General features: G+C 41.1%; 1 protein-coding gene across 9 annotated transcripts in view; it reads right to left on the bottom strand.

Annotated features, from left to right (window-relative positions):
- Positions 1 to 23,036, bottom strand: part of herc1 (HECT and RLD domain containing E3 ubiquitin protein ligase family member 1) — a 46,932-nt gene that overhangs the window by 12,384 nt on the left and 11,512 nt on the right. For 4 of the 9 annotated variants that reach the window (XM_039662824.2, XM_039662826.2, XM_039662825.2 and 1 more), the window contains exons 18-55: positions 22,402 to 22,617; positions 22,092 to 22,265; positions 21,376 to 21,490; positions 21,165 to 21,285; positions 20,527 to 20,701; positions 19,253 to 19,535; positions 18,721 to 18,841; positions 18,580 to 18,631; positions 17,453 to 17,721; positions 17,134 to 17,358; positions 16,649 to 16,769; positions 16,330 to 16,567; positions 16,003 to 16,172; positions 14,383 to 14,538; positions 14,182 to 14,288; positions 13,986 to 14,096; positions 13,699 to 13,869; positions 12,946 to 13,185; positions 12,734 to 12,817; positions 11,481 to 12,010; positions 9,085 to 9,866; positions 8,166 to 8,382; positions 7,911 to 8,071; positions 7,496 to 7,612; positions 7,183 to 7,390; positions 6,871 to 6,992; positions 5,665 to 5,894; positions 5,054 to 5,322; positions 4,919 to 4,971; positions 4,585 to 4,785; positions 4,266 to 4,440; positions 2,437 to 2,704; positions 2,133 to 2,346; positions 1,544 to 1,800; positions 1,341 to 1,468; positions 1,110 to 1,246; positions 298 to 498; positions 32 to 162 (exon numbers count right to left, since the gene is read on the bottom strand). In XM_039662824.2, coding sequence (XP_039518758.2) covers positions 32 to 162; positions 298 to 498; positions 1,110 to 1,246; positions 1,341 to 1,468; positions 1,544 to 1,800; positions 2,133 to 2,346; positions 2,437 to 2,704; positions 4,266 to 4,440; positions 4,585 to 4,785; positions 4,919 to 4,971; positions 5,054 to 5,322; positions 5,665 to 5,894; positions 6,871 to 6,992; positions 7,183 to 7,390; positions 7,496 to 7,612; positions 7,911 to 8,071; positions 8,166 to 8,382; positions 9,085 to 9,866; positions 11,481 to 12,010; positions 12,734 to 12,817; positions 12,946 to 13,185; positions 13,699 to 13,869; positions 13,986 to 14,096; positions 14,182 to 14,288; positions 14,383 to 14,538; positions 16,003 to 16,172; positions 16,330 to 16,567; positions 16,649 to 16,769; positions 17,134 to 17,358; positions 17,453 to 17,721; positions 18,580 to 18,631; positions 18,721 to 18,841; positions 19,253 to 19,535; positions 20,527 to 20,701; positions 21,165 to 21,285; positions 21,376 to 21,490; positions 22,092 to 22,265; positions 22,402 to 22,617 — 7,550 coding nt within the window. The remainder of the gene's footprint in view (positions 1 to 31; positions 163 to 297; positions 499 to 1,109; positions 1,247 to 1,340; positions 1,469 to 1,543; positions 1,801 to 2,132; positions 2,347 to 2,436; positions 2,705 to 4,265; positions 4,441 to 4,584; positions 4,786 to 4,918; positions 4,972 to 5,053; positions 5,323 to 5,664; positions 5,895 to 6,870; positions 6,993 to 7,182; positions 7,391 to 7,495; positions 7,613 to 7,910; positions 8,072 to 8,165; positions 8,383 to 9,084; positions 9,867 to 11,480; positions 12,011 to 12,733; positions 12,818 to 12,945; positions 13,186 to 13,698; positions 13,870 to 13,985; positions 14,097 to 14,181; positions 14,289 to 14,382; positions 14,539 to 16,002; positions 16,173 to 16,329; positions 16,568 to 16,648; positions 16,770 to 17,133; positions 17,359 to 17,452; positions 17,722 to 18,579; positions 18,632 to 18,720; positions 18,842 to 19,252; positions 19,536 to 20,526; positions 20,702 to 21,164; positions 21,286 to 21,375; positions 21,491 to 22,091; positions 22,266 to 22,401; positions 22,618 to 23,036) is intronic. The other 5 variants (XM_039662831.2, XM_039662832.2, XM_039662828.2 and 2 more) reach the window with 4 other exon arrangements.

The raw sequence follows: 23,036 nt of genomic DNA, 5'->3' as shown, positions 1-23,036 counted from the left end.
TCAGTTTATGATGAGTAATGATGACTCTAACCTTATGGGCATCAATAACCACCACAGATCCATTCTCTAAAGGCTCCTTGGAGCCAATCAGAAGCTTTCCATCAGCATATCCAACTGCAAAGGGCCGGTCCTCACTGTACCATGCGATTTGCATTACAACCACTGTAGAGATCAGCACCAAACATGGATACACACATGAAAAAAGTACCCAAAAGAAATCTTGTTAACAGTTTCACAAAGCTAAAACAAACTCGGTATAATCGCATGCATTAGTATGGATTTTTAAAATGTCAGTACCGTCTTTCCTAAAGCAGTGTTGGAGTTCAGTTGTCTGCATATCAGAATCATCAAGAACCTCGAGAAGTCCCAATGTCCCATCCATGCGACCCACCAATAGCAGCTCTCGAGGCTCCCCACCCCACAGAGACCCCGCCTCCTCCTCTGGCCAAGCCAACGATGATACCCAATGAGGCTGCAGGTCCAATGAGGCCTTTCCACCTTGTGAGCAAACACATCATCGTGATGCACTGATATTACAATTCTGGGCAATTCTGATAAGCCAAATAATATTTTCTATATTAAAATATATACAATTTGTTGCATTTTGTCTAATTAAATGAAAAACAAAACACTGAAAGCTACTACAAGTGAATGTAGGCATCACAACATTAAAACATAGATATTTTGCTATACATTACATTTAACAGTGTTATTAAATTATTTTTTAAAAATGTAATCTAAATGTAAAAATAGAGCAAATGAGTAGCTCAATTAAATCCAATATCAACCAATACTGAAATAAATGTTGGCTGACAACAGGTATGGTACCAATATAAAGTAAGATCTTTTTTTAAATCTCCTATTCAGCAAGGACACATTAAATTGATAAAAAGTGACGTTCATAATGATACACAAGATTTCTAATTTAAATAATTGTATCACAGTTTCCACAAAAATTTTAAACAGAGGAATTGTTTTAGACATGATAATACGAAATGTTTCTTGAGCACCGAATCAGCCTTGTTGAGCATAAAACAAAAAAGTAAAAATCTTATGGGCCCCAAACTTATAAACGGTAGTTTATATGGTGGTGATGGTAAGCAACTTACCACTGACTTGCCAAATGTTCACTATTTTATCCATGGCAGCAGCCAAGTACTTCCCACTGACACTCCAGGCCACTGGAGCCAAGTTTGGATCACCTGGTGACCCAAGATTATTCATACACTCCTCCAAAGTATCATCTCTGAAGACAGACACAGAAGGCCATTAACATCACCTTTCAGACAGTCGTTTCAGTGGGTGAAGAACAGGCCATTAGGAGAAAGAGAGGAACTCACACTTTGTTAAAGACACATGTCTGCTGCAGGGTGTACTGGTTTTTGGTCACGCTCCAAACACGGACCGTCCCATCATTCCCACTAGTAGCCAGAAGTCCTTTTTTACTACACCACCCACATGTGATCACCTGCAAGAGACCAAATAACCATCAAAAACCATCCAGTGCGGTTAAAAGCAGCAAACAGCGCTGTGGGAATCATACCCTGCTCTGGTGGGCCTCGAGTCTGAAAGTAGACCACTTCCGCAGGTCTCCTGCCACGTCGGCGAAGGTCTGCGGGCGGCTCTGATTGTCTCGGTCGTGAGCCGCCAATGTGCGTACCAGCTGCTGCGCGGCCCATTGGCGGTGCTGCGATGAGAGTCGAGACGAGAGGCAGCACGCCGCCAGCGCATTTGCCAGCTCCAATGGGCCTACAGCAAGGGGGGCACAGGAGAGGTGGGCATAGAGAGGCGACATTAGCCCTGTGACAACCGAGCACAACAAAGCCAGGCCGCGAGTGAGAGAAACAAACACACATGCACACAGACGGATACACACACACACACACACAATGAGAAAAAAAAGTGAGAAATTAAAATGGTGGTGATTGGCAGCAAAGGCCGTGGTTTTCGAACTGAAACACAACAAAGCTTCATCTAACAACTTCCCCTGCTGCAAAAACAAACAAATAAAGCATCAGATTTACAAGATTTAACCGAACAAAACAAAAACAACAAAATGACTGGGAAAAAAAAAATCAAATAAGTAAATAATGTGGTGGGAGTCTCAAGCGGCTAGCAAGACATTAACCAACCTCTCTTTTCCAGTTCAGCTTTGTCATAGCCGTGTCGAAGCCTGGCACCTTTATCGGCAAGCAGGGCAACTAGTGCCTGGGTCACCACAAAATTGGGTGATGTCACAAGCTTGTTCTCTTCTGCCACTCCTCTCAGGAAACTGGGCAGGAACTTCCTCTGGATTGGATCATCTACTGTGGTCAGATTCATCCCGGTGGCAGCTGATATCAGATTCTAGAGGAAAAGAGAGGCAGGATGAGACGAAAGATTTAGATTTTTTGTCATCTCTTTGTTTAATAGATATTCATGAGAAGATCTGGCTACCTGTGTGCACAGCTGGACCAGGAGTTTGGCAGCGCTGGGGCTGTTTGATGCCAGACAGCCGACGGCGGTACTGAGGTATGCTAAACAAGAGATGGGTTTGGTAGGCTTACTAGCCCCTCGTGAGCGCTCAGAGGATCCGGGGCCTAATGCAAGGCCTGTGGACAGTCCAGCTCTGCCTGCTGCAGCCAAACACATCAGACGCACCAGAGTCCTAATGTCTGTCAAGCCCAGAGACTCCAATCCTGCTGCTAAACTGCAACTAGATCCACTGAAGAGCAGAAATATGAGTTTAGACATGTACATATATATTTCCCTCTACCACTATTATATATATGAACCACGATTCTATTTTCTACTGATTCGAATCGATTCACAAATTTCAAAGATTGATTTTCTAAATGTTTGTTAATAATAATGTGATTTTGTCGGAACAAATAAGGCGGCAGTCAACTGCAAGAGCAGTACAGAACCCAGACAGTTTAGAGAGTGCAACAGGGAATTAGGCTTACTTGACCACAACAGTTTCTATATCAACATCTTAAAGGGATAGTTCGGCCAAAAATGATATTTAACACATGTATTACTCACCCTCAAGCCGTTCGAGATGCATTTGTCAATCTTGTTTCAGACGAACACATTTTCAGTTATTTTAGAAAATGTCTTAGACCCTTCAGTGGATATATTGTGAAGAAATGAGGTCCAGCTCCTTCAAGTCCCAAAAATGTGCATACAACATTCACAAAAGTCCTCCATCCGGCTCCAGTGGGATAAACGAAGGCCTTCTGAGGGTAATCCATGCAGTATTTTTGTAAAAATATACATATTTAAAACTTCATAAATGAAAATAACTGACTTCCGGCAACGATCGACGTTTCCTACGCTAACGTCCTACCTCGTACGGCGACTTCCATCACCCGTGAACGTACGTTGATCGTTGCCGGAAGTCAGATATTTTGGATGGATTATTTTTGTGAATGTTGTATGCACATTTTTGGGACTTGAAGGAGCTGGACCCCATTTCTTCACATTATATCCACTGAAGGGTCTAAGACATTTTCTAAAATAACTGAAAATGTGTTCGTCTGAAACATGATTGACATATGCATCTCGAACGGCTTGAGGGCGAGTAATGCTTGGGTTAAATATCATTTTTGGCCGAACTATCACTTTAACAATATCCGCGTTTCCACCACAGGAATTTTCTCGGGGAACTAGGGACTTTAGGGTGGTACTCTGTGTGATTCCACTGAAGGAACCAGGGTCTAAATGAAGTTCTGCGTAAAAACGTCTCCCTCAGAAAGTCCCTGCTTGCGGGGTAGTACTTTTTCAAAGTTCAGGAACTTTCGGGGGTGGGACTTGGGAGCTGATTGTTTTAGTTCATGCCACATTTTGATTTATTTCATCCACCATTTTATAAAATCTGTTGTGTTGTTAGAATTGTTTGCTGTTCTAATTAACAACGTAGATCAAAAAAAATGACAGATGGAACAACGACGAGGTTCAGACTTTATTAAGCTTAAATTCAGAGGATGAAATCCAGCAGGAACTGTAAAGTAGCACACAGTCCTATATCACCGGACTGATTTGTCTAATCTTCACGGTACTTTGGATGGAAACGCGGCTTATATAAATGTATAGTTATCGGTACACAAAGTTTTTATTGCGACCTTTGTTGCCTCTTATGTGTACAGGTGCTTTTTACACACAAGAAATGCATTCAATGTGGAAACGAACAATACCTGCTTGTAAGAGTGAATGACAATAATGTATCTGAGGCTAAATCACTAAATATTATGAATGCAAATTAAAGCAGCAACATCAACACTTACCTAACTGACAACAGGGACAGTGCTCTCATGACCATTGTTCTGGCCAAGAGGACTTGTGCAGCTGCAGTGACTCTTTTCAGAGCCACCAAGCGATCAGCAGACGTCTGGAGACCTGATGCCTGCTCTCCCAAAGACAACCGACCTGATGAACTCTTATCCACTGAGCTCTGGCAACCTATTGACAGAGCATGTTTTACTAAGTCAAATCCATAGAGATATACAAAAATACAAACATCTTGGACAATATCTGTAAAATTATAGGCATTTACTCAATGAGATGCATTTAAGTCACTAAATTGCATTGTTGTATTTATTGTACCTATCTGCAAGAGAGTCTCCTCCATGCTGTTGGTGGCAGTGACCATGGCAACAGAGGCTCCGAGAGGGTCGGTGTCGGGAAAATGGACAGCCTCGGGAACAGGTCTGCGTTCACTAAGGCCCAGCGGAGCAGAGAGCAAATCGAACTCCTCCTCGCCCGTCAGACGCTCTGTATCGTCTACATCCAACATGTCCCAGTCCTCTGCAGGTCAAAACAACAAAACTACTCAGACACATTTACCCCGACACATATCAGTAGTAGGGGTTGTTGATAATTATAGCAAATTGCTTTTAGTTTTTCTGGGTATGGTTTTGCTTGTAGACACATTTAATACCTTCATACACACAGTCTTGCTTTCCCAACAGGTCTGGGGCTTGACCTTTATACCTGAAAAACCGAGATCAGTGAAATAAGTCAGATTCTTGTGAACTCGGCTATGATAACGCATGCCTGCAAACACATTGCTCACCTTTCAGGCAGCGGTCCTTTGATCTTGCTCTTCATGTTGAGGTATTTCTCTCTGCAGCTGCCACAGAGGAGGTAATAGGGATTCCCGCTTCCACACTCCCCTCCGAACCAGCCGTCAACATAGGATCCATTGCTGCGGTAACCCTGGCGATTGGCACTGCGACCGCAGCCTGGGTGGCTCTTCTTCATGTGCTGATTGAAGCTGGAAACGCTAACTCCACACAACTCGCACACGACCACCTCATCGCGGTCCTCCGACTCGCACACATGCTAACACACAAGCAAAACGAACCAAAAAAACTGTGGTTAGACGGAAGAGTAAGTTGTGCAACAAACATTTGAAAGGAAATGTAAGCCAGTAGAACACGGACGAGGGCTGAAGCATCCCATTATGTATCTGCTGCTTTTGTACAGTGCCAGTAAAGCATGCACCAGTGTTAGTGAGTGTGCGAGTTTGTCTGTGTCCAATATGAGGGGTGAGTGAGCAAACTCTATGCAAGTACATTAAGTGCATCTCTGAACAAATGTGTAGGGGTGTGTTTGTGTACAGCCGTGCAGGGGTTAAGGGTGGGTAGTAAAGCAGCGGCAGCCCCAGGCTGCTGTCACACACACCCATGTTGGCCAGTCCAGTACCTCCGGGATCCACATTCCCAGAATGTCGGAGTCGGATGCCAGCTCCTGGGTGAACATGGCCTCCATGGCTTCCTGATCCAATTCCAGCTCCAGCTCTTCATCCAGATTGAAGTCGTAGAGCGCCCCGAGAGGCCCTGACTCCTGCTGCAGTCCAGAGCCTTCTCGACGGGCTTGAGTTCGATGTGCCTGAACGGAGCGGTACAGTCCAGCTACACAACAAAACGCAATATTAGTGTTGAGACAACTGTTACAACCTAATGTTGTAAAATTGTATTATACATACAACCATATATACAAAATGCATTTATTTTCCAAAGCGCTTGTCCTCAGTATGGTCTAGGTTATACGGATTATTCATACATTCAAGAAATTAACACATATTTTGTTCAGCAAGGATGCATTAAATTGATCAAAAGTTACAGTAAAGATATTTAGATTAACACAAAAAACATTAAAATTTCAAATAAATGCATTTTTTTTTTACTTTCTGTTCATCAAATAATCTTAAAAATGTGTACAGACTCAACAAAAATATAAGCGCAACTGTTTTTCATCCATTTTCCAAAGCGATTGTCCTCGGTATGGTCTAGGTTATACGGATTATTCATACATTCAAGAAATTAACACATATTTTGTTCGGCAAGGATGCATTAAATTGATCAAAAGTTACAGTAAAGATATTTAGATTAACACAAAAAACATTAAAATTTCAAATAAATGCATTTTTTAAACTTTCTATTCATCAAATAATCTTAAAAATGTGTACAGATTCAACAAAAATATAAGCGCAACTGTTTTCAACAACTGTTAATAATAATCGTCTGAAGGATCATGTGACACTGAAGCCTGTAAACTGCTGAAAATCAGCTGTACCATCACAGAAATAAATTGAATATTTTAAAATATATTAAAACTAAACTATATAAAAACTGCAGCCTTTGTTTGTGTCCCTTCTTTCAAAAACATTTTAAAAAATCTTACCAACACCAGGCTTTTGAACAGTATATATATATATATATATATATATATATATATAAATACACACACACACACACACACACACACACACACACACACACAAGTACTTTCAGGGTCAGTTAAACCAGCCACATTACAAAGGACCTCTTTGAGACGGATTAGACAAATAGTTCAAAACATGTATATTTGCAGATCCCTGGAGTGTACCTGCACGAGCTAGTAAAGTGCGTGCAGCAAGGTCAAAGCGGTGTTTCCTGCTGGCTGCAGAGCGTCCTCTGGGGGTGGGGCCTGCAGAGGCAGAAGCCGAATCTTGATCGAGACCTTCGGGACTGTAGGAACAGAGAGGTCACAATGTTCATGTTGTATTGTAGAACATTATTTGGGCCATTTATCAATCCAAGTACACTGTACCTAACAATACTTTTTTAATTATGTTGTATTATTTGGGGGTCTTTAATTACTTATGACATTTACTTATTGGATGTCTTTAATTACGGTCATTCATTCTAGGTATTGTACCTGTCACTGAATCCCTCCTCCATCTCTGCAGCGTCAGCGTTGGGGATGTCTCCCGGTGAGCGCAGGTAACCCCTCTCTGTGCTCTTACCCCCTCCTGCTGCCCCAGAGCAGGGGTCCGAAGCCTCTTCAGAGTCTGCCGTGCCCGGATGGTCGATCATCCACATTGCAAGCACAGTGATGTTTTGAGCATCTGCCTCAGCACGTGCACCTACAGACCAATACAGAAAATACTCTGAATGTCTGATATGATATATGAGAAGAAACAAGAAATTCTGAATCATTTCTACTAGAGTATCTATAAGTATCCGTTTACCTGTTGCTTCCAAAGCTTTCATGATCTGTCTGAGTGAGAAACCCATTTCCAGCAGTGGAACCGCGATGGCAGGAGGAGGTGGAGATGTGGAGAGACGACTGCTGGGGTCTGATAATGCTTTGAGTGAATAAACATACATTTTCAGAATAAACCTTTTTTTTCAGTATTTTCAGCATAATTTGAAAAGTTTCCTAGTATTAGATTTTTTTAGAAGTCACTTATGACTATTATTTGTACAATTAGGGTGAATTTATGCAGCCTTAGTAAAAAAAAACTATTTGAAAAATCAAATCCAAATTTCATAGTATATTTAATTTAAATGACATTTTGAACGTCATATTTTGATGTGTTTTCAGACATTTGGACCCCATTTTATTAATTAAGAGAAACATATTGCGAGTGTGTGTATTTGTACCTGTCCTAGTGTTGGTCCTGGCAGGCTGGGACTCCGGTGATGTGAGGCTCTGTCTCCGGCAGTGCTCGTCCGATGGCGAGGTGGGCAGTGATGAGACGGGAGGGGTCTGAGCTCTACGTGCCGGCAACAGGGTGGTTGTCGGGTAGCTGGAGAACATCTGTCTGCTCACATATACACGTGCAGATCAATTATGACACACAGGTTGAAAGATTCAATGTTCACATACTCTAAAAAAGCCATCCGGAGGGTGTGTACCTGAGCAGGCTGAGCGGCATCACTCCGGGCGATTCAGAAGCTGGTGCAGTCTCGGCATCTGTAACAGGTGTGGTTGCTGTGGTAACGGGTGTGGTTGCTGTGGTGGTGTCCTCCAGTGAGGAGCTCATGAAGGAGGTGCTGCTGGAAGCTGAGGGCGAGGTGGTGACCGGAGTCTGGAACTGTTGCTCTCCCTCTAACTCCTCACACTCTGTGTCCACTAAAAACACACATTCACATACTTTATGAAGAGAAGTGCAATCTGTAATCTGATGATGAGTGCAAAATAAAGGGGTTTTGCTACTATTTTGCTGTTTTATAGAGGGGAAAAAAAGATGATGAAACACACAAATTCTCCACCCATTAGACTAAAAATAATGATAAATTCTGTTTAATATTCTAATTCATAGTGCTTACATTAAAGCCCAAAGTATACTTCCGCCGTCCACGTTTTGCCCATGATCCAAGAAAATAACAGCGCAAATGCGAGTGACTTTAGGACTCGAAAACAAAGTCCACTAACGGCCTAAGAGGTATAATTTAAAAGGTAGTGGAACGCAGAAAATAAGTTATGCCTGGGCCTTAACTTCCTTTAAATTATGTGACTTTACAATAATACAAAAAAAAATCATTGTTTGTGCCCATAATGTGTACATTATGTACATTGAACACACAATCATATAACACTTAAGATTAGAGTAATGATGCTGAAAATTCATCCTTGCCATCAAACCAGAAAAAAAAGTGTAAATTTGTAATTTCTCACAGTATTATCACATAAATGTAGCTTTGGTGAACAACCTAAGATTTCAAACTTTTGAAAAGTAGGGATATTAGTATTTTTGTATTAGGACTTTTGAAAAGTATATATATATATATTCGGTTTATGTATATCAGATTTGTTTTACGTTTTCTGATGTACCTGGTTTGGAGCTCTGGCCTTCCTGTTCTTCAAGCAGGCTATTGACCACTAGCTTGTAGATCATAGTCTGCGCCCGCTCCAGGTCTGCCAGACCAAGCGCCCTTTTGATGGGTGACCTCATAACTGCCCGCTTCACCATGTGTCGCATCAGAAACTGCAGAGCTGATCGCAGCTCTGCCTCCTCCTGACACACGCTGACCCCAGGGCTTGCACAATCCGCATTATGGCCGCTATCAGGCATCACTTTGGGGATCAGCAGCAGTTCAGCGTATTTACTACAGCTAAGAAGTACACTCAGGGTCTTCATCGCTCCCAGATACAGATACGAGAGCTGTACCGCATGCACCTCCATCTGTGCAGCCGCCTCCTGTGAGCTTCCCCGTGCCACCACCATCTCCTGCAGTCTGCGGCGTCCCTCCGCTGGAGTCTGCTGTGTGGTGTCCTGCGTGTAGGCAGCCAACTCGCTCTCAGAGCGAGAGTTGGGCGGTGCGCGAGCTCGAACCTCGTCTAAGCTGTGAGATACACGCAGGTCTCCCGTCCCTTCTTTTGGTTTGGTGCGTGTCTCGTTTTCTCGTTCTTCCTGGGGTTCGTGCCGGTGTCTCCGTTCGTGCCGCCGGTTAGAGACGGATTTGGAGCTGTCGTCCTGCAGGCTGGCAAGGGTGGTGAGGTCCAGAAGGAGAGCCGCAGTGAGTCCACGGAAACGAGAAACGTCAAAGGGAAGAGGCTCTATCGGCTCCAAGTTGTACAACGGCGTGTCACTGGGCGACCAAAAAGTGGGGAAGCTTCAATAAAAAAGAGTGACAAACCAAACAGAGAGAGAAAGAGACAGAGAAAGAAAGTGAGGGAGCAGGGAGGAGGGCCAGGGAACATGCAACATCACAGAACTAAAGCAAAGGAATAAGTCAAAGAAATGATTAGGGAGGACGAAAAGTGGGAAAAGAGTCTAGGGATGACCGAGACTAGTCGACTAAACAATACTGCTGAAACTTACTTGACGACAAAAGTTCTTATAACAATATCCTAACAAATAAAATACCCTTAAATAATGTATAGTTGCCAGTACATGTCAAGCTTTTCTTTTATTTTGCCGCCTCTCATGTAAAAAAAGGTACTTTTCATATACGTTTAAGCATGGATGTGCAAGTGGTGGCCGTAGTAACAAACAACAATACTTTGAAGTGGTGATTTATGTTAACTAATTTTGATTTGAGGAATTCGTTTTTAAAAATTCAGTTTGTTCTTATTGGTCCTGCAATGCCTATTGATTCAGTAGATTTTAATAAATATGTCTATAATTGGCTAATGTTGAGTGAATGCTTAAAAGGTTAGTGTAGGAGCCAGATGTAATTTGTTCCACCACTAGATGGCGGTGTGCATCAGTGGTGCAGGTGAAAGCCACACCTGTTCCATCACATGGTATTTAAATGAGTTGGATTGAATCAGAGGGAAACAGGTGGCGGGAATTTATGGTTCTTATCATAGAACCAGTGCAATGTAAAATCTCTAAGCGCTCATTAAATGGACAAAAACAACTGTTCAAACAAATATCGCTGTGTGCAGTGTTTTATGTGTGAAGAACACCTTACCACCTGTCTTGGGCTTATAGGAAAGCCACAACTGTTAGTTCACCCAAAAATGAAAATTCTGAAAATCCTTACCCTCACATCGCCCCAAACCCATATTAACATTGATCAACGAACATCTCAGAAGCTCCACCGAACCCACTTGACGCGTGAGAACAAACCTCATTGGTTCTTGCGAAAGCTCAAACGCGCTGTGTAACACATGAGAAAGAACTTTATTGGTTCACGCACATCAAGCAAATATGCTTGAGCTTCCGTTTACCACAACTGATGTGTGCATTGATGAATGTTTATATTTGAAAAAGCCTAAATGAAATCTGTTCATCAAATAAAGCAATCGTGTCTCTTCGAAAATTGTAATGGTAATTGTATAGACTGTCAACAGAAACACAAAAAGCTCTCAGATTTCATCAAAAATATCTTCATTTTGGTTCCAAAGATGAATAAAAGTCTTTGAAAAACGACATAAGGTTTAATGAGAGAATTTTCTTTTTTGAGTGAACCATCCCTTTAAATTTAATGTAAAGTGATCAAAATGCACAGCACATGTATGATTTTTCAATTGCGTTCAGTATGGGATTCGACATTTCGATTCATAATTTAAGTAGGCTATTTTAAATGGATCACTACTGGGTGTTAGACTGGTAGGTTACAAAATGTCCATTTAATTGTTAATGAAATTAGTTGTGGTGCACATCCCTTAAAGAAACCAAAAGAGCCCCAGATAGAAAGAAATAAAAGTTGGAGTGAGAAAAAGCCTCAAAATAACATTCAGAGATCAATAAATCATGTAAACCGGTACCCATCTCTCACCTGATGGTAATCTCCGCCTCATCCCACTGCACTTTAGCTGATGTGCTCCCCTCCTTCACCACACCCAGCAGAGTGGCGTGTCTCCCCGTCTGCTTGTGCACACACCGTCCCCCCATTCTCAACCCACCATCTACTCCCCCCATCACAGCTAACACCGGCCACACCTGCTGGCACAGCGTCCGCAGGTGCGCCTCCGACAGCTCTGCTGCAGTGTGCCGTCCACTTCTTCCCCTCTCCTCCTCTCGCTCCTCCTCCTTCTCATCCTGTTCCTCTCTGCTCTGTGCCGAGCGGCTCTTGCGCAGTCTGGTGGCCCCTGCTGGAGGAGCTCCTTCTCGCAGACAGCCCCTGATCTGCTGGAGGCGTTGGAGGATGCTATGGTTGATGGTTTGGGTCCAGCACTCCGAGCGGTGTAAGATCCGGACCAGCTGGGTAGTGGCTTCCGCAAGAACGGTTGCTACAGGGCTACAGATTGGGTCGCCAGGTAACAGGTCACGTGGTGTGCCCCTCATCTGCATGTCACAGATTTTTACCTGCAGGGTAGGGGACCAGTTAAAACAATAGAGAAAATTGTAGAAATTTGCCAACCAGAACATTTTTATTGCTGTCAACATTATGGTGGTGCTACATCACTTTCTACAGCGCTACAGCAAAAGAAATCAATCATAGTTTAGTTTTGAATTGACTTAGCAGTCTGAACTGAATATAAGATGTAGTACAAAATAAGGGCAAGAAAACTTTTCTATTAAGCTTTGCAGGCTTAATCAAACATACAATCTGAACAATGTTTTATTTAAAAACAAATGACTCATGAAGTTTTTTTTTTAAATAATCTTTCATAAGACTTAAATTTATCAGGGTTATTATCATTTTTTACAATTAATAAAAATATTTTTGTTCATTAAAATAAAATAGAAGTATTACATAAAAACGTATTAAATATTAGAAATGTTGCCTAAGCAACTAAATGAAATAAGTCGAAGCACTAAAATTATTAACTGGAAATAAACAAACTAAAAGGTCACCATCAGTAAAACTAAAACAAAAATTTCAATGTAATATAAAAAAGACTAACAAAATGACAAAAGCACATAGCAAAATTACAACAAAAAAAGAACCAAAAGGAAATCTGAATATATATATTCAGACATTTAAGTTGAAAATGGTGTGTCTATCAGTGTCATTTTAGACATACCAAAAAAAAAAAAAAAAAAAGACCAGGTACTGAAATCAACATCAGCAGGTCTGCATCTTACCTTCTCCCCTGGGTTGCTGCTGTAGAACATGACACAAGGGTAGAGCTCTGTAGCATCAACATCTTCAAAGGCCAATTTGGGTTCCTGCCACATGGTTCAGCAAAAAAAAATATTATAAAAGAGGGGGAAATAATAGTGTTATAGCTCAGCTATTGACATGAGAGTTGTTAAAAAGTTTAAATATTTGTCTTCATGACTGGGCTGCATCGCACCTCTCCATTCTTGCCAAAGGACACAGTCCTTGCCTCCATGTCCAGCACACAATTGATGTAGTCTCCCTGTGTGTAGCTGGACAGTGTGAGGGTCTGTTCTCCATTATGGTAGAGGTTGCCACTGTATGCGCGGTAAAGCCACATGTCTGCTGTTGTGCGGTGATTAAAATCATGAACGGGCCAGCGTGAAACACCCACGCATGTTCCCTCGTTTCCACGATTCTCCTTCACGATATAGAACTGGGAAAAAATTATGTGCACTTACACTCACATCGCCTGACGGAATATCCATATTACTCTATCAGCTTGCATGGATGTGTATGTGTACACATAGACTTCCGTTCAAAAGTTTGGGGTGGTTACATTTTTTTTTAAATGAAATTTATATTGAAACTTTTATTGAGCAAGCACGCATGATTAAAATGATCAAAAGTGACCATAAAAGAGATTTATAATGTCTTTTGAACTTTCTAATCATTAAACAATCCTGAAAAAAGTATCACCATTTCCACAAAAATATTAAGCAGCACAATTGTCAACTTTGATGATAATCATAAGAATTTTTTCTTGAGCACCAAATGAGCATCTGAAAATTCAGCTTTCCATCACAGGAATAAATTACCATTTAAAATACACAAAAAAAAACAGAAAACAGTTTGAGATTTTCTTGTTATCTTTCATATTTTTTAAATTAAATAAAATAACCTTAACCCCAAACTTTCAAACAGTACTGTAAAAGAAAGTGTGTAGAACCTTCCACTGGTAACAGCCAGAGGAAATGCCAGTGGAGGCCAGGCCATAACCTTTGCCCCCACTTCCATGTGTCAGTCCCTGTCCGCTTTCCACCACACAGCACTGAGCCTTCTCAGGGTCAAAGGTCACTTCCTGGATAGGCAAATTTTCTTCTTCCTCCTCTGTCTCACCCTAATACAACAAGAAAAGAAAATTGAATGGCATCTCAGAAGTGTGAATTTGAGTGTGAGCAAATTTTGAAGCAGCAAAACATTGATAAAACACTTGACTGACTTTATCTCCCTTACCTGTAGTTTGAGTTCCTGCTCTCTTTCTTTTAGCTGGATGGCATGTTTTGCTTGAGCAACAGGTGCCTCCCACATACAGTCCGAGAGCAGCGAGAACAACCTCTCCACCACCTACCACACAAATTGTCGAATTAATTTAGCTCTGCAAACACATATTCAATTAAAAAAAGCCCAACACAGGTGTGTGGAGTCAGACCTGGGTCATCTGATGGTCCTCCACACTGCTCTCACAGGCAGGAAGTACAGCTTCCAGAACATGAAGGGCTAACAGCCGTGTCCTCAAATTACCAACCAATGGAATGCCTGAAAACACACACATTCAACTAATCTAACAACTAACACACAAGCAAGATGATGATCGAAGACAAAGATGATGATCAGGACACTGCTGTATTACCTGAACAGCATTTCTGAGCAGCAATGTTGAGAAGGACTTCAGTCCATTTAGGAGATGCCATCTTGGACTGGATCGCTTTGGAAGAGACGACGCGCCGTAGAAACACCAAAAAGTCTCCGAGGTGCAGCTCTGCAGTGTGTGTCTTGCGTAACAATGCTACACCAAAATAAAAGCAATATGTAAAACCACAAAATGAATTGACTTAGGCCCATGACACACTGGCTGCGTGGCGTAAGCGTCTCAGCGTCGTTAACCATGTTAACAGGTTAGAGCTTGCAGACTGCCAACATGACACGCGCGTCTCGGGCATGGCCAGAGCCGCGCGGCAAACGCGTGCATGCTAGAAATAGAACCGACGCCTATTTTTCACACGACGGGCAAGCGTGTTGGAAGTGTTTCCAGGCTAAATAGAATAGGAAAATATGTTTATGTTATTTTGTACATGAATACATATTAAAAAATTACATTTTGATGGTTAAAAGTCTAGGTTTTGACATACATTCAGATATAAATATAATTTAAAAATAAATAATGATTAATTTTCAAATATTGCACCTGTCAATACAAAACAAAATATTCTGTAGTGTATTTTGCTGTCAATACTGCTGACAGTGTCTTTATTAGTAGGCTTTATATTTATGCTTAACATGAAGTATAGCTGTACGTTCACATCGCCACCGACTTGAGCTTCCAAAGCGTCCGGACGTCATTCATTTCTAATGGAAGCTGGCTTCTCTCAGCTGCAAGGAGCGTCAAATCCATCGGCGTCGCGTTTTGGGCATTTTGAGCGTCAATCAGAAAGTTGAAAGAAGCTCAACTTTATGGTAATGAGCTGTGACGAGGTTCAGCGGCAAAACGCCAGCAACCAATCGGAATATAGACGTCCTTCACGCTGGCTGATTCCGGAGAAACATGAATGTAAACTTTCGTTCCTACCAAAACATTAGTCCCGGGTAAATGGAAGAGAAGCTATAATCGCCGTTGCTATGATTCCTACTGGTTTCGTATCATTTATGACATGACGTTCTTTGCTTATAGGGACTGCATGAGCGCCACTTTTATTTGAAATATTTACAAACGCTCGTTTTAAAGCGGGAATGCAATTAATTTGCTCATGGTGACACTGATTTGGCCGCAAATAATAATAATAATAATAATTAAAATTAAAATTAATAAAAACTATTTTTTTCCCAACCAAATGTGACCAAAACGGTTATAAAATGCTGTCAATATAAAAGGTTTCTTTATCTATTGCTTGTTTTTTTTTCTCTTTATTACATTTCATGTTGTGACACTTCTATTCTCCCTGCAACGTCAGAGCGTTCAAAGAATCAACAAGCTTCCCTGTACTTTTTGACAAGCGTCCTTGACAGAGCGGCCAGAGCTTCTTTGACGCTCAAGTCGGTGGCGGTGTGAACGTACAGTAGGGCTTCCACAATACATCCTCCTAGTACGTCACCTAGCAGCAGCAGCGCCGCGTCAGACACGTTTCTGGTGTGCAAAGACACAGAAAACGTAACGCAGCTGACACGCAACAGAAACGCCACGCTCACGCCAAGCAGCCAATGTGTGACCAGCCTTAGTGAGCATGTGGCTGTTTTGAGCTCTTAAGTGTCTTACCTCGAAAATCTTTTTTCTGAGCATCTGCACAGTCATCAGTCTTCTCCTGCAGTTCTGTACTTGCACTGAGTGTGCTTCCAGCAGCCTGAGCCAGCAGAGTCTTCAGCTGACTACACAAAAGATCCAACAGGGACTGGACCACCTTAGGGCTCAACCTGTCCGCATATGTCCTGATGGAAAGATAGAGAAAAGCAACACTTTGAATTTTGGCACTTTGTTTACATACCAGGTCTGAAGTTTCGTAAAGAACATTCAGCCACTAGAATCATCATTTAAATCATACAGCATTGAAGGTTCAGATTGATTATGAAAAAACAGGTTTTGTACCCGGTGCTGATGGCTAGTATCTGTAGCAATCTGGTGCTGGCCACTTTGAGGGCAGTGCTGAGCTGTGAGCCTGCAGGCTTGTGCAGGAGTTGCAGTGTCTGCCCAAGCAGGGTTTCCGTTCCACAAAGCTGTGAGAGAACGTCCAAAAGGCCACTGGAGATAGCTAACGATACATCGACAGGCTGGTATCGCACGCTTAAAGCAAAGACTGTCACCAAAAGAAGCCTCTGCTGGGCCTCTGGAAACACACACAGCATCGTGAATATATGTTCAGTATAATAAAATATGCCACATTTAATCACTATAGTGTATACATTACCTATGTGGTGCTTGTTAGCTTGCAGGGCTCTCTCTAATGTGACTGACAGCTGCTGATATATCTTATGCACAGCTGTCTGAATGTCCATCTGTAAACTTTTCTTGGCTGCTCTGACTCCATCCTACAAGGAAAAAACGTAGAAAATGCAGATAATAGCATAAATGATAACATACCTTTTTAGCACGCTATGAGAAGTCATTTCAGTTCTTCCATACCCAGTTTATAGGACAAAATGTGTTAAAGCAAGAAGACCGAACTGCTCACATCCATTCTGATCTTGTTTTTGTTTTTTCTCAATAAGGCGTTATGCTTACATACCCCAGTCTAAATTAGCTCATATTGAGCCAGCATGACCATACAAAGAAGCTCAACTATGTTTAGAATCCGTTGCTTGTTATTCACCGATGATCCATACATTCAACAAATATTTTACCAGTACCTGTAAATCTGCAATAAGTCAAAGTTTCGATCCATGTCAGAGTTACCTGGTAATGGTGTAGTTGGACATTCTCCCCCTTTGGCCCCCCATTACACACTGCACCCAGGCCGAAACATCCCGACAGGAACTGCAGTCTGACTGATGTTAGCAGAGAGGCAGAGTGAAAACTGAGGCTTGTGCGTCCAGCTCCACCTCCAGAGCCTGCTTGACTGCTTTTCTCCTCCATCCCAGAAATCAAAACTACAATCTGATGAAGGGCCTCGAGACGCAACTATAGAAAAAAAGAATAAACATTAAAGCATACGATGTGTAGGTAGAAGGCATCTGTAGTAACAGAGACAAAAAAAAAGGCTAAATGCACGCACCTCTGCTCGGCTCTGCTGCTGCTCCATGGCAAAAATAATGGCCTGTGGGCTGGTGGACACACTCTCTTCTGGTTCCTTAAACGCAGGAGCATTCCCAACATCTCCACTGATGAAGTTCACAATGTTCTCGATGAGTGCATGGAGCCTGAGTGACTGGCTCAGATCGATGTCTGACTCCTCGTAAGACTGCGGAGAGCTGTACAAACACTCACGGGCCGAGCGTCCCCCAAACCAATCAGCAGAAGAGTCTGGAGAACTGTAGAGAAAACCTTGAAAACACAACACAAAATCTGTTGAACAAATTCATAATAATGGGCAAATAAGTATAATTTCAATACATGTATAATCTGTATAATCTAAATTTAAATAATAGTTTATAAATATAGATAAATTCAAATTATTAAATAAATTATACTTTCAAAAAAAAACATTGAGTTTCAAATTCTCAAAACATTACACAAGTCATCATTCTTTTTCATATTTCAGTCCAATCTGGGCAAAGAATTATATGGTAAAATCTGCTTAATGGATCTAATAAGCCATTTATTAGTAGCCAATAGCATCATAAAATTCCCACGCATAGAGGCAACAGGTGACCAAAAAGATGCAGTTTACTGTATAGTAAAAAAAAAAGAAGCCAATTAAGGTCTCATTTATTTAGCTATGACTGTTAACACATACAGAAAAAATATATATAAAGCATAAGCAGCTTAAATGGCATCCTCTAATCTATATAATATAATTTTGGTAATCAGGAAGGGTATGTGCACAACAAGTGGACAGGAAAGACAGGTAATTGAATTTTACCATAAACTGTGCTTTTCTGCAGCCATTGACAGCAGGTCTGAACATGAATTATGAGTATTATGTTCAATTACTATTTTATAGAAGACATTTTTGTGTTCTGAATTTTGGAAGAACATGAAGATACTTTAATGTATGGGCTCATTTAGCCAAGTAGAAGAAAACAGACTGAAACAGAGCTGTCAGAGTCACATTACATTTACATTTAGTCATTTAGCAGACGCTTTTATCCAAAGCGACTTACATCTATGTACACAGGTAGACTTTAGCACTAATATACGGACACCAGTACAGGGTCAAAGTGTTTGGGGAGGGGCTGTTACCTCTTTTTTTAGGAGTGAAAGCTAAATCCAGATCCACATTCCTCCTTGCATTCTGAAAATGGTGACACCGACAGGTTACATAACTGTAATTTAAAAGCAAGAAAAGCAAATATGGCAGTGTGCATGTGTCACAGATCTCACCAGTGAGTATCCCTCCTCATCAGACTCTGGCTGGGAGAGATCTGACTCACTCCTGGATTTTGTGAGTCTATAGCTGGGACTGCTCTGGATAGACCGACTCTCTGCTGATAAGCTCTCACTCCTAAACATGAAATAAAAATGGGAAATAAATGTTACATTTCCTGTGAGAGGGCAGAACACAATCATGTCAATAAAAATGCGACCTAAATTTCATATTAATAGCACTAACAAACCATGTTTTTCGATTATTGAAATGATGGGTAACTGCTGCTTTTAAGCTAATTGCAATTGGGTCAGCTTACAAAGGTGCTTCAAAAGTAGGGCAGCACACAAGGTCTCTTGGAACTGGATAATATAAAATCTTAAAAAGTAGGTCAGGCATTCCTGGACCACATGAGAGCGCTGGAGAGGTAAACAAGTTCAGTGAGACCTTCAGACTCCAAAGATAAGGGTTACCTATGAAAGTTAAGGCATGCTTACGCTTGTTTAACCTGTACTTGTACCTGTCCTTTATAACGATGGCGTCACTCACCTCGGCATGAACCCGCCTCCGTCCTGGTTGACTCCACCTGTGAGGGGTTGCTGATTGCTGAGTTGAGTGAGCGGTGTGCTGACGGCCAGCAGGAGCATTGCACAGCGATGGATGACAGCATTGCATGCGGTGGTATAAAGGTCCTGTGCTTCCTGAGCAGTTGTGCTGCCTCTGCGCTCAGGACCGGGCTGAGCCGGCTCTTCCTGGACGCTCATGCTTCCGGTTCGATCTCGGTCCCTTCCTCGGGCTGCCTCCCGTGCTGATAGGAAACATTGAAAGATTTCTGTGTCCGCCAAGACATAAAACACAGAGCACCCGGGTTAGGGAAGCAGCCAAGAAGCAGGAGCCTGTTAAAAAGGGCCTATGGCTGGATATTACACAATGTCATGTGTAACAAATGTGTAACAAACAACCATGGATAACAATTTTGGGGGGTTTATTAGTATACATTACTGCTCAAAAGTGTAAGGGTAAGATATTTTTTTTCTCCAAAGAAATCAATAAGGATGCATTAAAATTGATCTAAAGTCAACATAAAGACTTTTACATTGTTGCAAACAAAAAAAAATCTATTTTAAAAACTATTTTCCAAATGTATCATCATTAGCTCACCAAGACTGAAGTAATGATGCTTAAAATTCAGCTTTGCCATCACAGGAATACAATACATTTTAAATTACATTCAAATAGAAAACAATTATTTTCACATATTTAATAATATTTCACAATATTGCCATTTTCACTGTATTTTTGATCAAATAAATGCAGCCTTGGTGAGCATAAGAGACTTTAAAAAAAAAATATATATATATATATATATATATATATATATTAACCCTAAACTTTTGAACGATAAGTGTATATGTGGTCGATTCTAATACAGTGCAATTTACACTGTCAATCTAATTTCTAAATATATCTTTAGAGTAATACATTTAAATGTCATTATTTATTCACCCTCATGTCAATCAAAACCTATATGCTATGAATTTTTGAAGGTAATTTGTGAACTTAGATGTTATTATTCAGTCGATATTTGTGTGAAAAATTGTCTGTTTATTCGACTTAAAATAGCGCAGAAATGATAAGAGTGTAAATTAAAAAAATTACAGAACATTTATTTTTTGGTGTAATAACCAAGTTGTCAGACAGGAAAATGTACAAGTACAAAAAGTGTGTGAAATTGTGAATATGTGACAACTTTCACCATGCCACACAAAGCATCAGCCAACATCAGCAGCACACACACACGCCCTTCAAATGTCTTCACTCACTTCCTGCGGTCATGACTTCATGCTCTCTTTCCTCCTCCTCATCTTCCTGCTCCTGGTGTCCTTCCTCCCTTTCCCTCTCTCGGTCTCTCTCCTCCAGTTCAGCCTCTTCATCTATAGTTCGGGTGAAAGAGTGTTCCTGAGGGTCCATCTCCACTGAGTCCACGTTATCAGAGATCTGCACACAGGAGGAGAAATGGCTTTACATATAGACCATTTCACAAGATGTAAACAACACTGGTCCAGAAGCACTTCCTGTTTCAGTTTGTAACTGTTTTCTTTATTTCACATGTAAAGAAAACATCTTAAAGATGTTTAACTTTTTGATTCAGTTTTATATGTTCTGTTGGTTGTATTTTATCCCAGCTCTTATGTAGTGTTAAACTGAAACAGGAAGTGCTTCTGGACCAGTGTTGTTTACATCTTGTGAAATGGTCTATAGTGGGATACAAAAGTCTGGAAGCAGAAACAGAATATATATATATATTTTTTTTTTTCTTCGTTACTCTTTTTTTTTGGTGAAAGGTGTTTAAAAAGACTAATTTAGACTGCATGCTTGTCATCATTAAAGCAAAACATTAAAGCTAAAAAATTTTAATCAAACTGTTATACTGATAATATAATTTGTAATAAAAACATACTCTGCGTTCACGTGATGATGAGCGGGTCTGGATGAGCTCCATGTTCTTGCAAGCCAAGAGGCGATTCCGGACCTTATACACACTGCGATACACCTCTGCCAACAGTTTACATGGCTGATATCTGTATGAAGACGGAAAACGAGATGAAACGCTTTAGTAGTGTCCACAGTGTAGCTTTCTCCAGTCCATAGTTATGTAGGATATGATGTACCTCCCCTCTCCACATGCCTGTCCCAGCAGCCCAGTGTGTTTCAGCAGGACAGCAAGTACAAAGCGGGACACTGTGTCTAACAGAGCCTCATTCGGCAGTGACGAACTGTCCCAATCTACACAAACACACACAAACGTAACGATGTAACAACATCAAAGATGTTCGCTTTCACAAATGCAAGCGGATAATGCTAATGCCAAAAACTCAAGATTGTTTTTAACCAATAACTTTATATATATATATATATAAAAACCAATAACTTCATAGTTAAGAAGTCATAAGGTCTGGTTTATGACCAGCTGTAACATAACAGTGGATAAAAGTGTCAATTGCTTTTTTTAATTGGACTGTAACCTAAGGTAGTAAGTGTGGGAAAATACTGCACCTCATAACAACAATGTACACTCAAATATTACTTCAATTCTACATTTAGATCCTGACTTCTTTCAGAAACACATATGTGTTTATATAAGAGCAATGACAACTGACACAAAGTTCACATCGGATCCAAGTGTAGTGAGATTTTGGACCAATGAGATTTCACTGTGGGTGGGTCTACCCAACACCACAGAAATAGAAGCCATTACAAGGTTTGCATAGGTTAATGTGTGACTTCTATGTAAGCACTTACACAACTAAGGGTAATCATCAGTGAATCATTTGTAGTAATCTTTCCATAATCCTCAATATATGTTCTGTCTGTGTTTGTGTCCTACCCTTGCTGATGGCATAGTCCTGCATGTTTGTCCACAGGCTGTATGTGGGCTCTTTAGTTGATCCAAGGGCCAAATCGACCAGCACACTCATGTCAGCATGCAACTGACAGTCAAACGGTCTTTGTTCCTCATTTCCACACAGAGCCACCTCCAGCAGAGAGCTGATACACGCATCTTAATAGACACACATTCAAAAATCAACATGAAAATGCATTCACAACCTTTATAAACTTCCATAATAAGCTAAATTTCTAAATAAAACAGGACATTTAATGATAAAAGCCAAAGGTAATTCAATGTGTGTGCATACCAAGCTGGGGTATTTCAGTCTCTAAGCCGTTACTAAAAAGTGGGGTTTTGAGCCAATGGGTAGTGTGCTGTTCCTCTGGCGAGGGTGGGGCTCCCTGAAGCATTCCTCCAAGACAACGTCCCACCAGCAGCGCAACGGTACGCTCCAGATCCACCAACCACACCCAGCACTGCGCCGGTCCTGACACGCACAACGGATCAACTAGATCTGGAGTGCCTACAGGAAAAAAGGAAAGGAATCATTTTCTCAATATAAGATTTGTGAATGAAAGACAAACAGTCCTAATTCAAAACAATATCACAGAATTAAAGCTAAAGAAGTTCAACACAAATGAGAGATGAGCGGCTCTTGAGTGATGAGCGGTTCTCAAAAACTGGGCCAGGGCCTACCAGGGGGCCTCAGCAAACTCCCAGGGGGCACACAAGACTGTTTACAATTATTTAAATGTACATCCATAGATATATATATGAATAATTTAACCATCTATCTAGCTATTCTATTGATTTATGTATAGTTAACAATGCATGCTATAATTAAAAATGGTTCATGGAGAGCCTAAGTCCCTCCCCTTCCGGTCAACCACCATGGGACCTAATTTCAGAAAAATATTGTATAGTAGTCAATGGCGAGAGACA

The sequence above is a fragment of the Pimephales promelas genome, chromosome 1 (genome assembly GCF_988280905.1).
Source record: "Pimephales promelas chromosome 1, fPimPro1.hap1.1, whole genome shotgun sequence".
NCBI classification, from domain to species: Eukaryota; Metazoa; Chordata; class Actinopteri; order Cypriniformes; family Leuciscidae; genus Pimephales; species Pimephales promelas.
This window is presented reverse-complemented; position numbering and strand designations above follow the sequence as displayed.